The sequence below is a fragment of the Equus przewalskii genome, chromosome 5 (assembly GCF_037783145.1).
Source record: "Equus przewalskii isolate Varuska chromosome 5, EquPr2, whole genome shotgun sequence".
Taxonomy (NCBI): Eukaryota; Metazoa; Chordata; class Mammalia; order Perissodactyla; family Equidae; genus Equus; species Equus przewalskii.
The window spans coordinates 68,808,915-68,823,840 of record NC_091835.1 but is presented as its reverse complement, the minus strand read 5'-3'; the positions used below and the strand labels follow the sequence as shown (position 1 = coordinate 68,823,840).

Below are 14,926 nucleotides of genomic sequence, written 5' to 3'. Positions count from 1 at the left end.
GTCGGGGGAGATAGCACACCTTTAACGCAAGCCCATGAAAGCCCAGTTACTCACAGTGGAGAGTATTTCATGAGGGCCCAAGCTCACATTAAGTTTTTCTGAAAGAACTGGATGATTATCTCTGATGCTCACGTTCTGGGAAGATACTTGCCACTACGCTCTTACTGAAAGATAATTTGCATGGGTTTGCAGCTAAGTAGTTCAGAGATTTTGCTACCCAATTTTCTACCGTGCTAAAAGTGATGATTTTAATCATTATGCATTACTTGTAGTGGAAAGAGGATTTGTTACCAAACCAAAGTGGGTTTGCTGGATCCACTTTGCTGGCGAGTTAAAATCAGACTCTCCCCCAGAAGTGGTTGTCACACAAAGTAGAGTATATTTGCAGCGAATAGGAGACAATGGAGAATCATTTCCAAAGTCATGGCTCTCCGAACAAAGGGAAGCAGATGTCTTTTATTTCGGGTGGGGAATGAATGTTTAAAAGGGAAGTTTTGTTGTCACATGTAGAGGTGGGTATTAGCTGGTTCAGGCACAGTCTGAAAACATGCTCTCACATACATCACATGTTATGCTAATAAGGCCTAGGCTCCTGTAGGGCAGTGATTCTAGTATTAAAATGAAGTAAAGGGCATCTTTTGGTCATCCCCTGGCCATCTGCGCAAGCGCTGCCCTTGCTGTGGGGCTTGATCTGGTTCAAGCCAGTTGATGCTGGTATTCTTCCCAACATAGCTCTGAAAAAGAAATTTGAGGGAGTGTTAAGCACTTTTAGACGTCCTTCGAGCTGCTTAGGGAATGCACTGGTGACAGATTGACTTTGGAATCAAACAGAATATGGATTTAAATCCCAGTTCAGCTACTTTATAGCTAAATGATCATTGTAAAGTTATTTAATATCTCTGAATCTCAGTTTCTTCATCATAAATATGGGATAATAAAACCAATCTCGTAAAGTTGTTGTGTGGATTAAGTGCGGTATGTGCTTTACGTAAGTAGATGTTTTAGATTGTTCATTTCCTTACAAGAGTCTAATTTTTAACCTTAGCCTTGAATTTTAGCTTCCTGTTGATCGCTAGGATTTTTCTTGCTGACGTGTATTTCTCAACGTGTGTAAAGCAAAAACTCATCATTCTCCCTCTTTTTCCTGTGTTTGCTCTCTCTGCTAATGGCATCAACAACCTTCTGATCATTCAACTTTGATGATGCCAACTTTGATTCGTTCTCTTATCCTAAGTTCATTTTATTCTAAAAACTGTCAAATCTCTCTTTCCACCTTTCCATTCCCATCTATTCTAATTATTATTATTATTTTAGGAAGATTAGCCCTGAGCTAACATCCATGACCAACTTCCTCTACTTTATATGTAGGACACCTGCCACAGCATGGCTTGATAAGCAGTGCGTAGGTCCACGTCTGGGACGTGAACTGGCAAACCCCAGGCTGCTGAAGCGGAGTGCGTGAACTTAACCACTATGCCACTGGGTGGCCCCCCCCACCTATTCTAAATTAAAGCTTGGTTACCTCTCACTTAGACAGTTTTCGGATCTTCTTGACTAGTAATTTAGACTCCAATCTTTTCCCATCTTATCAAGTTACACACTGATGCACAATCATCTTTTTCAGACATGGCTCTTATTATATTACTTGCTTTTTTAAAAACTTTCTGTGTTTCACCATAGAGACTGTGGGTAACTCACTACAGAGTTCTTTTCTTATAGATTTGGATATTGAGGCTCAGGGAAATTATTATTTTTTTATTTGCCATAAAGGTCACACATGTGCTAGAGAGTGTCACCTTAAGACTAGACCTCATCTCTGCTCACTCACAGGCTAGTTCTTTCTGCTATTGGAATATGGCCCAAACTCCTTAACAGGTTTTCAAAGCTTTTCCCCCTTCTGTCTTTCCCTACCTTAGCCTCAACTTCTCTTGCACCTAGAGTCTTAACTCCGTTGAAGTGTCCTATGCAACTCTGTTGAAGTGTCCTATTGCAACTCCCTAACAGTGTAATGCTGTTCACCCTAACTGGGAAGCACTTTCCTCTTCTGCCCTCTCTTGTTGAAATTCTGCCCATTCCATAAGTCCAAAGTCAATCGGATGTCTTTTCCTTTCCCTCCTACCAAGCCAGAAAAACCTGTACTCCTAGACCATGCATTGCCTCTAACCCATTCTGCCTTCTGCTATAATTGTTTGTGTGCACATTAGCAAGCCCAGTAGATTAGGTGCTGTATTTGGGCAGGGCCCTCTCCTTACCCCCTATAGGAAGTAGTTACTCAGTAACCTGGTAGCTGGTGATTGTCACCTTTATCTGTTTCATAGGGTACTAATCACATTGCTAAGAAATAACAGTCTACTTCTATGAGGAGAAGTGAGATCAGGATATGAGCTACTTCATTCCTTGAGTGTAAAGTGTGTTTGTCCTAGCCTTGTACCAAAATAGATGTCCTGACTTTTCTTGGCTTTCTGGCTGAGAGTAATCAAAACCATGGAATTAGACTTGGAAATTAAACTCTTTTTTCTTTATTACACTCAGTCCCTCAAAATAATTAGTGCTTTTCCTTTTTTATGAACATTTGAGAACATATCTTCTGTATTTTTTTCTTTGATTCACAATTGATCACTGTAGAAGAACTGAGAACATTTGTACCCATACCTATACTGGAAGCAAAATTGTACCAATAATATCTTAAAGTGTTGGTTAGTATTTCCTTAACATGGCTTAAAGAGTCATTATTGTGGTTTTACATAATTAAATTTAGCTGAATTGTGCGTTGCTTCTGTGTTGTTTTCTTGTTGGAGAAAAGGCTGACAGTGTTTGGTGGGTCTGTCAGATACAAACTGGAAAGCAGATAGACAAATATCATGTATTACTTGATACATTCAAGTTTATGTCAAAGACCATGTGTAAAATTAAGGTTATTTTATCTAAGGAGAAGAGATAATATAAAAAACTAACATTTGTTTCTTATTCTATGTTAGGGTCTTTTCTTCTTTATCTTATTTATTCTTCATAAAGATACTGTGAAGTAAGTACTATTATTATGGATGAGAAATCTAAGTGTTAGGGAAGGGAACACAGTTTTCAGTGATGGGGCCAACACTCCCATGTAAATGCATCTATCTCAGAGCTTCTTATCATTAGAGGGTACTGTATTGCCTTCCAACATGGGGATAAAAACAAACAAATAAACCTAAACTAGTATTGTTTTCAGACAAGGCTTTAGTTGGAAGAATGAATACTACATGCGTTAAAAGTAGTGTGGTCTTTTAGGGTTGCTTATCACTTACTTTGCATCACAGGACTTTTAGTGTGAAATGGAAGCCCAGGTTGCCTGGTTAAGCACACTGCATGTTCTGCTGTTGTCAAGGTTGTTGGAAGCAGTACCTGATGAACCATACATTCTACCAGATCAGTTATGCTCTGCTGTTGTCAAGAGAGCTGCAAGTAGTGCTTTCATCTATATTTTTCACTCTTCAAATGAGGAAACTATTGACTCATTGCTAATCTCACCTCTTCTGGACAAAGGTTGGAACTCCTTTGGTAATTACTGGGGCAAAACCCAGCGATCCAGGTTGATGGATAGGGACTAGGCGATGTTAAGGGCATGGCTTTATGCAGTCTTTGACTTGAAGGGATTTTAGAAAAGAATTTAAGTATAGAGATTTTATCTTCTGAATTTAAAATGTGTTGTTCTTCCCCAATTGTTAAAAGGCTTTAAAATAATAAGAATTGTAACAAAAGCCAAGACTAATATATTATACTTAATATGCTCGTAATACTACTATAACATGCTCAGTATTTTAAATATGTCTTCTTAAATCCACATCAAAAACCCTATAAAGGTAGCTATTATCCTCTTTTTTCAGCTAAAGAAACTAAAACTGAAAATAATATATATAATTTGTTCAAGGTAACAAAGTTATGATTTCAACTGAAGTCTATCTTTCCTTAAAGCCCTCACTCTTTGTATTATACCATGCTGTGTTCTCAGCTCTCTCCTCAACAATGAGTGGTCAGTGTTGCAGAGCTTGGGGAGAGAGGGCTGCCAAAAGAAACTTGGATGTAGGTAGGACCTAATTTGGACCTGAGTTTACAGAGATGCTGATTGTACCTCCCCTGGGATGTAACTCAGAAGAGTGGAACATTCCACTCTAAATGTGACTTTGGAACAGACTTAAGTTCAGGGAAAGGCCAATTGATATTTGCACAGTGGGGTCAGTCATAAAATGATGGAACTGGAAGGGACCTTAGAGATCATCTGGTCTAAGCTTCTCATTTTACAGGACACTACAACCCAAAGATATTGAATCATCTGACCAAGGTTACAGTTTTTGAGAGAACCGGTAGAAGAGTGTGGTCTCCTGGTCTAGGGCTCTCTGCTATCTCGCTTACACCACGCCGCTGCCTGTCCTTGGATGCTGGAGAATCCTCTTTTGTGTCTAATATTCTGACTTTCTTTATTGCATAGGTATTTGAGTATCTGAGACAAGATGGAATCAACTCCATTTAATAGACGGCAATGGGCTTCACTATCATTGAGGGTAACGGCCAAAGAACTTTCTCTTATCAACAAGAACAAGTCATCAGCTATTGCAGAAAGATTCTCCAAGTAAGTACTGATTTTGATCCAAAAGGACCATCTGTCTTGAGCAAACATTACCACCTGTCAGGGAAACTGGTAAAGGAAGTGTGTGATATAAAGTAGCTGTATTGAGCACCTTCTGGATTTTAAGCACCTTGCAAGGCACTGTGGAGAAGGAGGATGATGATAATGATCAAGAGACACATTCTCTGTCTTTGGATTTTTGTTTAGTTGGGGAAGGAAAAAGTTACAAACATAAAAGATAATTATAAACGCATAATTATTAAACAAAATGTCAATCAGTCCAAAATGAATAGGAGTAAGGACTAGATACAGAATAAGAGTGAGAGAGTGACCTTCGTGGGCAGAAGCCAATCAGGAAGGCTTTCTGGTTGAGAAGAGTTTTGAGGCAAGTTTTGATTTAGTTGAAGTGAATGTTAGGTGCACTCTATACCTGCATTATCCAGTATGGCAGCCACTACACATGTGGCTATTTAAATTTAAATTAATTAAAATTAAACAACATTTAAAATTCAGTTCATCAGTTGCACTAGCAACATTTCAAGTGTCCAATAGCTACATATAGCTAGTAGCTACCATGTTGGACATCACAGAAACGTTTCATCATTGCACAAAGTTCTGTTGAACAGTGCAAACTGCATAGGCAAACTACAGCGCACTGGCTTCTTATTTTAGTAAATAAAGATTTATTGGAGCACAGCCGTGTCCATTTGTGTATTGTCTGTGGCTGCTTTCATGCTACAACAGCAGAATTGTAGCAGAGACTGTATGGCCCTCAAAGTCTAAAATATTTACCATCTGGCCCTTTAAGAAAAAGTTTGCTGACCCGGCTCTAGATGATGAGTTCTTTGATATGAGGCCAGCTTTCCTGCTTATTGCAGATCCCTAATGTGTAGCACAGTGATTGGAAGACAGTAGGCATGCAACAAATGTAGAAAGAATGGTGTATGTCAATAGTATAGCAGGAATGGTAAACACATTGACTTCACTCGGAGATGCCATGGTAGGGAGGAACTTAGGCAGGTGGTAGGTTTACCTCACCAGTAGAGTTTGTTAATTAATAGGAAGCTATGATATATTTAAGAGAAGAAAGATGGTAAAGATTTGAAGAAAGTGATTCTGGGAGTTGTATCTAAGATACAGCTGAATACCAATAGGAGGTTTCTGTAATCTACAGTGTCACCTTTTCTTCAGCAACAAATGCAGCAAGCACCTGCTATGTGGAAAACACTGCCCTTCCAAACTGTTGACCTTGGTTATTGTTTAAGGTGGAGTGAAGGTGGGGTGAGACTGCATAGGCCTCTGCCTTCTACGTTATGCGTTTTAAATTGCTTTATTTTTATGTCCAACATGCATTAGTCTTATCAAAAAAAGAAAATCAATAAAGATATTTCAGAAAAAAAGCATTGAGATCTGGAACGTTGTTAAGACTTAGTCCCTCACCTCAAGGAACTTAACAGTATAGTTTAGTATAGTTTATATAGTAGAAGTCCCCACACTTCCTTCATCTTAAGAATCACATGGAGTACTTATTAATAATATAGTGTTCCCGTTATCTCTTGCCACATGAGAAAAAAACCCTCCAAACTTTAGTGGCTTGATATAATGACATTTATTTTGCTTGTGAATCTCCAGTTTGGGCAGGGTTTGCATCAGCATCAGCCAGGATGGCTTAAAGACTGGGGGGCGTAGTCGTCTAGAGGCTCACTAACAAGTCAGGCAGTTGATGCTGGCAGTCATCTGGGATCTCAGCTGGGGCTGTGGTTGGAACACCTACACATGGCCTTTCCATGTGGCTGCTTGGCTTGGTTGGCTGGGTTCCAAGGGCAAGTGTCCAGAGACAGAAGGAGGGAGAGAAAAAAGGGGGAAGGGAGTCAGGGGTTGTGTTGCCTTTTATGACCTGGCCTCAGAAGTTATCACTTTTGCCACATTCTCTTCATTGGAAGCGAGTCTCTAAGGCTGGCTCATATTTAGACAGAGGGGAATTTGACTCTACCTTTTTTTTTTTTTTCTTAGGTTTAAATAGTAATATTGTATTTAAATAGTAATTTGAATAATAATATTGATATTTTAATTAAAAGTCGTAGCATCACTTTTAAAATATCCAGTGGAATCTAAATACCACAGAGATTTGATACCCATCATCATCCATTTTTTAAAATACACAAATAAACTCTTTTTAACTGGCAGAAATTTTACTTGTTCCTTTTCTTTTTAACTCAGTTTCCATTTCACTTTCTCCATACAACTTTATCCTAATGTGATATACTTATGCTTTAAAAGTTTTTTGATTACCCTACTCTGAGTCCTTAACATTTTTTTTCTGCTACGAGCCATACTTAACAATGACTAGTCGTACACGTTTGACCAAGACAACACATATCCATTAAAAATTTGATAAGCAAGTTAACATAAAAATAAAATTTGGGGAATTTGACTCTACTTTTAATGGGAGGAGTGTCAAAGATATTTTTTGACATGTTTAAAATCATCCTATAATGGCTTCCCAGGCCTCTTCCCTAAGGATTCTGATTTGTTGTGTCTGGAATGGGGCCCAGGAATTTGTGTTTTTAACAAGTATGCCGGGTGATTTTTACCTTCCAGGAAGTTTAGGAAGCACTGGTTGTGGAAGAGATGGACTTGTGAACTCGAAGCAGTGAACTTGAATATAAAGCAGAATGAATAAGATTTATGATAGGTTCAAGCAAAGGATTGTGGAAACTGAACAGGAATAAAGGGAATAGGAAAGCAAGCCGTCTGGCATGGAGAAATATAAAAGGGAGAAGGGACCGGTACAGTTCAGTTAGGGCCAGATGATGGAAGGCCTCGAATGCCGTGCTAAGTTTAGGATTTAGTTAGATAAACAGTAGAAACAATTGAAGGTTTTCATGCAGGGAGAATGACGTGATCAGACTTGTACTTTAGAAAGATGCTTCTGGCAACAGGGTAAAAGGTATGCTGGAAAGGTGAGAGATTGATAGTATGGAGACAGGTTATAAGGCATTCTTGAGAACCCAAGTGAAAGCTGTTGAGGGTGAGGGGCAGCAGGAATGGAAAGCAAAAGAAGGATCTGAGACAGTGTTGAGATGTGATTAATGGGACTTGGAAACTCCCTGTTTTGCAGAGAAACTTCTCCACATTCTTACCCTTTTCACCCTCCCTAGCCCCACCTCTCTTTAACTGCAGCTGGCTTCCCCTCTACGTGCATCTGTCTCTGGGTAGTGGCTGCCTGCTCTTTCTGCACATGCTTCCCTGGAAGATTCTGGGACCAGGAGTCAGGGTTGCTACTCCTCAACATCTCCACTGCTGTTTCCCATCTGTTGTTTTTCGTGCCTTGTTCTGAAGCTCTCAACCTATGCTTTGAGGCTCACATCTAATTATACTCTACTCTTCTTATCCTCCCCTTCATTGCAGCGGTGTACCAGCCTCCAGGCCAAGCTCCTTCCTTCTTGGGGACACTAGCTTCCAGCTTCATTCTCTTCTCAGTGTTTCTCAATGGGGGATGCTGTTGGCATTTTGGATGAGGCAGATTTTCCTTGTGCAGGGTCTTCATCATCTTGCTCTCTGCCAAATGCTGGTAGCACCCCATGACAGTGTGACAATCAAAAAAGAGAAAAGGGGGTGAGAGAGAAATCCCAACAAGATTTCTACACATTTCCAAATGTCACTTGGAGCCACTAGTGCCTCCAGTGAAAAATCACTGGTCCACATAAATGACCTGTGTGATACCCTGGACTCATGATTTCTTGATCTTCACTACTTCTCTAAGCTGCACGAGCCTCCCATGCCCCTGCATCCAGTCCCAGCCTTACCATCACTCAGAGTCCATCCCTGAAATGTGCATTGGGAACACCTCCTCTCTGTTTAGAGCTTTCCACTTGTTCCAGTCTCTTATTTCCACTGACCCTGCTCTTTGGCCAAACCAGGACACCGAGGCCGTGGATGTCAGTCCCCTTCCTGGCCTCACTTCGTTCCCTGCCTAACTTGGTCAGTCACTCTCACCCCTTCTTCAGTTCTCTACTCACTCCTTTATTCTCTCATTGTCCAAGCCAGCCAATTCTCAAGATAGAGGATTTGGGTCTTGTAATAGCACTGATGAGAGTTAGGAAGTTGGAAAAAGCTGTTCGTCTTAGAGGCCTTCTTAATATTGTAGAGAGAAAGTGCAAAAGGACCTTAGAGGTCACCTTCTCATAGCATAGTAGGTTGACTGTCTTTTCTCTGTGAAGATTATAAGAGCAAATGGCAATTCTGCACAACTGTAAATCCTGAACCCATTAATCAGAGTCAATGTACCAGGCGCTATGCTAGACTCTTGGTAGAAGCAGATACTACAACGAAGCACTGCATAACGACGTTTCAGTCGATGACAAACCACAATGCAACGCTAGTCCCATAAGGTTAGCACCACGTAGCCTCGGTGTATGGTAGGCTATACCGTCTAGGTTTGTGTAAGTACACTCTATGATGTTCACGCAACGAGGAAATCGCCTGACGATGCATTTCTCAGAACGTATCCCCGTCGTCAAGCAACACATGATTGTATTTGTAGTCCTAACAAAAACTGTATAAGGAAGGGACATTATCCCTGTTTTATAGTTAAGAAAACTGAGGTGTAGAGAGTAACCTGCCCAAGTTAATATTTTGATTTGTTTCTGTCTAGTATTAGAAGAAATCGGATACATATATTCTAACACATTGAACTGGTTTTGGAGGATGAATAGAATTTTATTTGGTAGGCTGGGAGGATGGTGGTGACATTGCAGGTGTCGATGAAAATAATCCATAACCAATCTATAAATGAAAATTTAGGTGAGTTTATTCTGAGCGGAAATCTGAGGACCATGGCCCGGGGCCTTTCTTCCCGAAGGAAGAAAGGGCACCAAAGAAATGAGGTGTACAGAGTGGTTATATACCCCCAAAGAGGGTGCTTTACATATGATTGAAATGTCCCTCCCACAATAGTCACAAGATTGCCCTGTCGGCACAGCGCTTGATGGACACAGCAGGTAGTGGGTCTGCTATCTTGGTGGGCTTGGTGGGCGTAGCAGGAGGCAAGTCTATTGTCTCGAGCTGGGCAGTCACAGGTGAGTGCAGCAATCAGTTTCTAGCCTAAGGAAAGATGCTTAATCCTTAAGGAGACGCCAAAGTTGGGAGGGGGAGGGAGGTTGCACCTTTATCTCAAGGGCCTTTGCTCTTGCCATAGGGAATCTCTAAAGCAAATATACAATGCATGCTCAACGGCCTCGGTCAGGCCCTTTTGGAAAGACAAGGTCAGGCCAAATTAGGTTTATACCACATGGCTTCCTCATATTCTCCAATATATCCTATTGCTTGCCATTTTTATTTGTCACAGGGGAAGGGGAGCAACAGGAGGTGAGGCACAGAAGTAGGACAGGCCATGAGGTGCACTTAAGACAGTGAAAACCAGCGAACCAGCCTGGATTTCTTCTCCAGGTTTCATACTCGGTAGAGACATATTTCTGATATTTCTTAAAGCTTTTAAAGCTCACTCACTAGGTTCCCAAAGCGACTGCAGGACTGTATTCCACAAAGCATATACACATGTCTACTCTCAATACCTAGTGACCTGATTTTCTCTTATTTTGAAACGCTCTCTATTATGGGGTTTGGAATTAGTAAATCCTACACAGGCCTAGTTAAGAGACTATAGGAAACCTTAGGAGGTTTGCTGATCAGAGACTAATGCAAAGTGGTATTTGGAGGAAGCTTAATCTGGCTGATGTTTGTAGAATTAGGTCAGCTTTACTTTCTAGTTGTTAACAATACATTTTACATTTACATGTACATAAGAGGTTTTTTTCTTTCTTTGTTTTCTTTTTTTTTAAGGAAGATTAGCCCCGAGCTAGCATCCGCTGCCAATCCTCCTCTTTTTGTTGAGGAAGACTGGCCTTGAGCTAACATCTGTGCCCATCTTCCTCTACTTTATATGTGGGACGCCTGCCACAGCATGGCTTGACAAGCGGTGCGTAAGTGCACACCTGGGATCCGAACCAGTGAACCCCAGGCCTCCGAAGCGGAACGTGTGAACTTAACCACTGCACCACCGGGCAGGCCCCTGTACATAAGAGTAATTTTTCTAGCATCAGAGCTTGTGTTTCATGAGTACTTTGTAGCTACAGGCTTCTTTTGCTAAACCTCTGTACTACATGAATCATTAAATTTGAGGTCAGGAAGGTCCTATTCCTGGGCCAGTTTGAATGGCTAGCTTTGGTTTCACTTACCATTGACTTGAGCGTAACATAATCCTTTGCTTGATTAAAATTTGGCTCTTTTGGTGGAACTTGTTTTCTTTGCAGAAGATTCCTCTTTGACTCATGCATTTTTGGCATTAAAGGGAACCTAGCCCAGTGGTTTCCCAACTATCTTAATTGAGTTCTTCAGAGGAACCTCAGGGGCCGGTTCTGGGAAGACGAGAAGATCTAAAGGGCTGAGTCTGCAACCTTCCGCCCCAGCAGTCCTGCTTTGATCCCTTTTATATGTTAGGTTCTAAATAAGATATCACTTGAAAAGAGGATTCTGCAGCTCAAAGAATTTAAAAACCACTGATCTGGCTAACCTTTGTCCCTTTCCTCTGACAGATAAGGAACTTGATGTCTAGCAATTATGACTGAAGTCCACACCCCAAGATAGTGGCAGAGCTGAATCCAGCACACAGATCCCTTCCCCCATGTCACAGCTCCTCCCACTCTTGTTATAACTTTACCCATTCCATAGTCCCAAAAAAGAACAGGATCTGTATTTAGTTTACTGTGACTGTTCTTCATTAAGAAAAAATTGACCTCCCTGGTTAACGTCTAGATCTCCCTGGTTAACTTATTTGCTTCTCTGTAACATTTTAGTGGTGAAATTGTTCCAGAAGAAAATGCATTGCCTAAAACTTGGGAGTTTCCATTTTCCCTTTCTTGGCTCTGTGTCCCCTTTGCTCTATTTGAGGGCATACAAGCAAGAGTCATGGCTCAGGAACTCTGTTTTCTGGCCTCAGAAAGTTTGCGACACTGTTATTACCCCCCAGATAATTTTAGCATCCTCCATCAGCTGCCTGCCTCCCAACTGAGCATTAATGAGCAGTTGCAAGATTAAATTCTGTATGTGAAGAGAAGGAGACTGGAGGACGAGATGAGCTGGGAAGGGACGAGGGATGAGATTTTAATTCTAGAAATCTCATTGCAAATATTTTTTCCCTCAAATTTGGATCTTCAAAACGTCTTCCTCTCATCCCCAAATCAGTGACCTTCATATTTTGTGTCAGAATGATGCTAGTTGCCCTAAATGCCTTTGAGGAAAGTCTGAGGCCTGAATCCTGGTCTAACACTAAATTCGGAAGTATTGCACCTCAGCATCTCTTAGCATTCTGAGAGTATAAGATGTAAAGTTACCAAGGACCTGACTAGGAAGAAAGCAGTGGTGTGGAACATTTCTCCCCGTGTATCTACTCTTTAGCTAGTACTTCATTACAAATAAAGCATAGTGATATTTGAGTGCGAGTTACACCTGTGTCTTATGGATGCCTCAGTGCTAAAAGGACAGGACTGAAGATGAAAACTATTTTGATCTTCTTTCTTTAAATCTGTGTTTCTGGGGGCTGGCCCTGTGGCTGAGTGGTTAAGTTCGCGCGCCCCACTCCAGTGGCCCAGGGTTCCACTGGTTCAAATCCTGGATGCAGGCCTAACATTGCTCATCAAGCCACGCTGAGGCAGCATCCCACATAGCAGAACTAGAAGGACCTACGACTAGAACATACAACTATGTATTGGGGGCTTTGGGGAGAAGAAAAAAAATCTATATTTCTGTTTAGGAGAGTAAAGAGAAGGGAAACCTCTGAGCTTATTTAACCAACTAACCACAGTGTAAATACTTTGCCTTGGAAAACAATTGGCTAAGAATAAACCTGTCTGCGGATTGGCTCTGGCTTTCATATATTGTATTATTACTGTAATATACTGTAGATGATTACCCAAGGGGTGTGGAAACACAAGTTCAAGGCTGGTCTAAGTTCCTTTCTAGCTATAATCCACTGTGCTTCTGCCTTTCCATTTTTAGGGTCTCTCTCAGACAGATAAATTAGTCCAAATGGGAAAAAATAATGTACAAGGACATTCACCAAAGCACTATTTGTAGTGGTGGAACACTGGAAACAATCCAAATGCCCATTAAAAGGACTATGGGTTAATTAATTATATTTATAATGGAAGAGCATTGCCAGGGTTAGCAAAGGGTTCTGTGTTGCTAAATTGAGATGTTTGTTGGCCTTTGTCTTCCATGACTTCTCACCACTTCTTTCTTCCCACGTATTTTCTTCTCTTGGCTTCTCTGGCAGTCTCCTGGTTTTCCTCCTAACTCTCTGTCTGTTCCTTATCATTCTGTCTGATCACCTCTTCTTTCTCTTCTGAGTGCTAAATGTTAAGAGTCTCCAGGACCGAATTCTGGGCCTTTTCTGGCACTACACACTCTTCGTGGATGATACCGTGATCTCCCATGGCTTTAAGACCATCTGTGGGCAGACAAGTCCTAAAATTATATTATTAGCTCAGCTCTCTCTTCCGAGCTCTAGACACATGTGTGTAATCACTGCCACCACAAAGCGGATGTTTTAGTTAACATGGCTCACTGAATTCTTGATCTTCCCCAGCCCCAGATTTGTTCATCCTTCAGAATTCTCCATCCCAGTAAACAGTACTTCCATCAACTCAGCTGCCAGAAACCTGGGAATCATTCTTGGCTTCTTCTCACTCCCCTGGTTACCAATCCTATTGGTTCTACCTCTGAAATATATCTTAAATCTATTCACTTTTCTTTGTCTCCAATGCCACCACCCTGGGCCAAGCCATCATCATCTCTCACTGATGCCACCTCCATTCTCAGCCCCCTCCACTCCATTTTCCACACAGCATCCAGAGCACTCTTTTAAAAACATGAATTATGTCAATGACCATTCATTGTACCTAGGATTAAATTCAAAATCCTTAGCATGGCCTGCAAAGCCCTTGCCTCCCAGCATCCTCTCCTGCCCTCCCCCTTTCCCGGTGTGCTTCAGCAACACTGGAGTTCTTTGTGTACCTTATACACATGAGATGCTTTCTTGCTTTGGGGCCTTTCTCTGTGCCTTTTTTCTGTGCCTGGAATACTTTTCTCACCTCGTTTTGCCTGGCTAACTCCTTCTGGCTAAACTTCAGATCTCAGCCTAAAGGTTATTTCCTCAGAGAGGCTTTTGTTGACACACACACACGCACACCACCCCCTGCCTTCTCAGTTTGGTTTCTCTGTTAGGTTATTTAATAATACTCTTTTTCTTTGAAGGATTTATCACCATATATGTGTGTGTATGTACATGTGTATATATATATGTTTGTATATGTGTGTGTGTAGATACAGCCATGTGTCACTTAATGACAGGGATACATTCTAAGAAATGTGTTGTTTGGTGATTTTGTCGTTGTGTGAACATCATAGAGTGTACTTACACAAACCTAGATGGTATAGCCTGCTACACACGGAGGCTATATGGTACTAATCTTAGAGGACTACCGTCCTATATGTGGTCCATCAGTGAATGAAACGTTATGAGGCATATGACTGGATATATTTATGTGCTTATATGTTTACTGTCTAAACTGTAAGCTGGCTGAGAGCAGGAACTAATGTCTCTATTGGTTATTTCTTTCACTGCTTTTTTTTTTTTTGAGGAAGTTAGCCCTGAGCTAACATCTGCTGCCAATCCTCCTCTTTTTGCTGAGGAAGACTGCCCCTGAGCTAACATCCGTGCCCATCTTCCTCTACTTTATATGTGGGTTGCCTACCACAGCATGGCTTGACAAGCGGTGCCATGTCTGCACCTGGGATCCAAACTGGGGAACCCTGGGCCGCCAAAGTAGAACGTGCGCACTTACACTGCCACGCCACTGGGCCGGCCCCAGAACATACTTCTTTTTTTTTTTTCTTCAAAGATTGGCACCTGGGCTAACAACTGTTGCCAATCTGTTTTTTCCCCCCTTGCTTTATCTCCCCAAACCCCACTGTACACGGTTGTATATCTTAGTTGCATGTCCTTCTAGTTGTGGGACGTGGGATGCCACCTCAATGTGGCCTGACGAGCGGTGCCATCTCTGCGCCCAGGATCCGAACCCTGGGCCGCCGCAGCAGAGCACGCGAACTTAACCACTCGGCCACGGAGCCGGCACCCAAGAACGTATTTCTTGAATGAAAACTTTAGCTATTCTAAAATGGTGAAAAGGAGATGCAGAATAGTATGTATAATATTATCCCATATTTTTTATTTTTTAAAAATTGGGGGCCTGCCTGGTG

General features: G+C 41.5%; 1 protein-coding gene across 6 annotated transcripts in view; it reads left to right on the top strand.

Annotated features, from left to right (window-relative positions):
• Positions 1 to 14,926, top strand: part of LIMA1 (LIM domain and actin binding 1) — an 81,254-nt gene that overhangs the window by 23,824 nt on the left and 42,504 nt on the right. For 4 of the 6 annotated variants that reach the window (XM_008512483.2, XM_008512473.2, XM_070621234.1 and 1 more), the window contains exon 2: positions 4,469 to 4,609. In XM_008512483.2, coding sequence (XP_008510705.1) covers positions 4,491 to 4,609 — 119 coding nt within the window. In that variant the 5' untranslated portion in view covers positions 4,469 to 4,490. Of the gene's footprint in view, positions 1 to 3,364; positions 3,526 to 4,468; positions 4,610 to 14,926 lie in introns of those variants that run through there. The other 2 variants (XM_070621230.1, XM_070621229.1) reach the window with 2 other exon arrangements.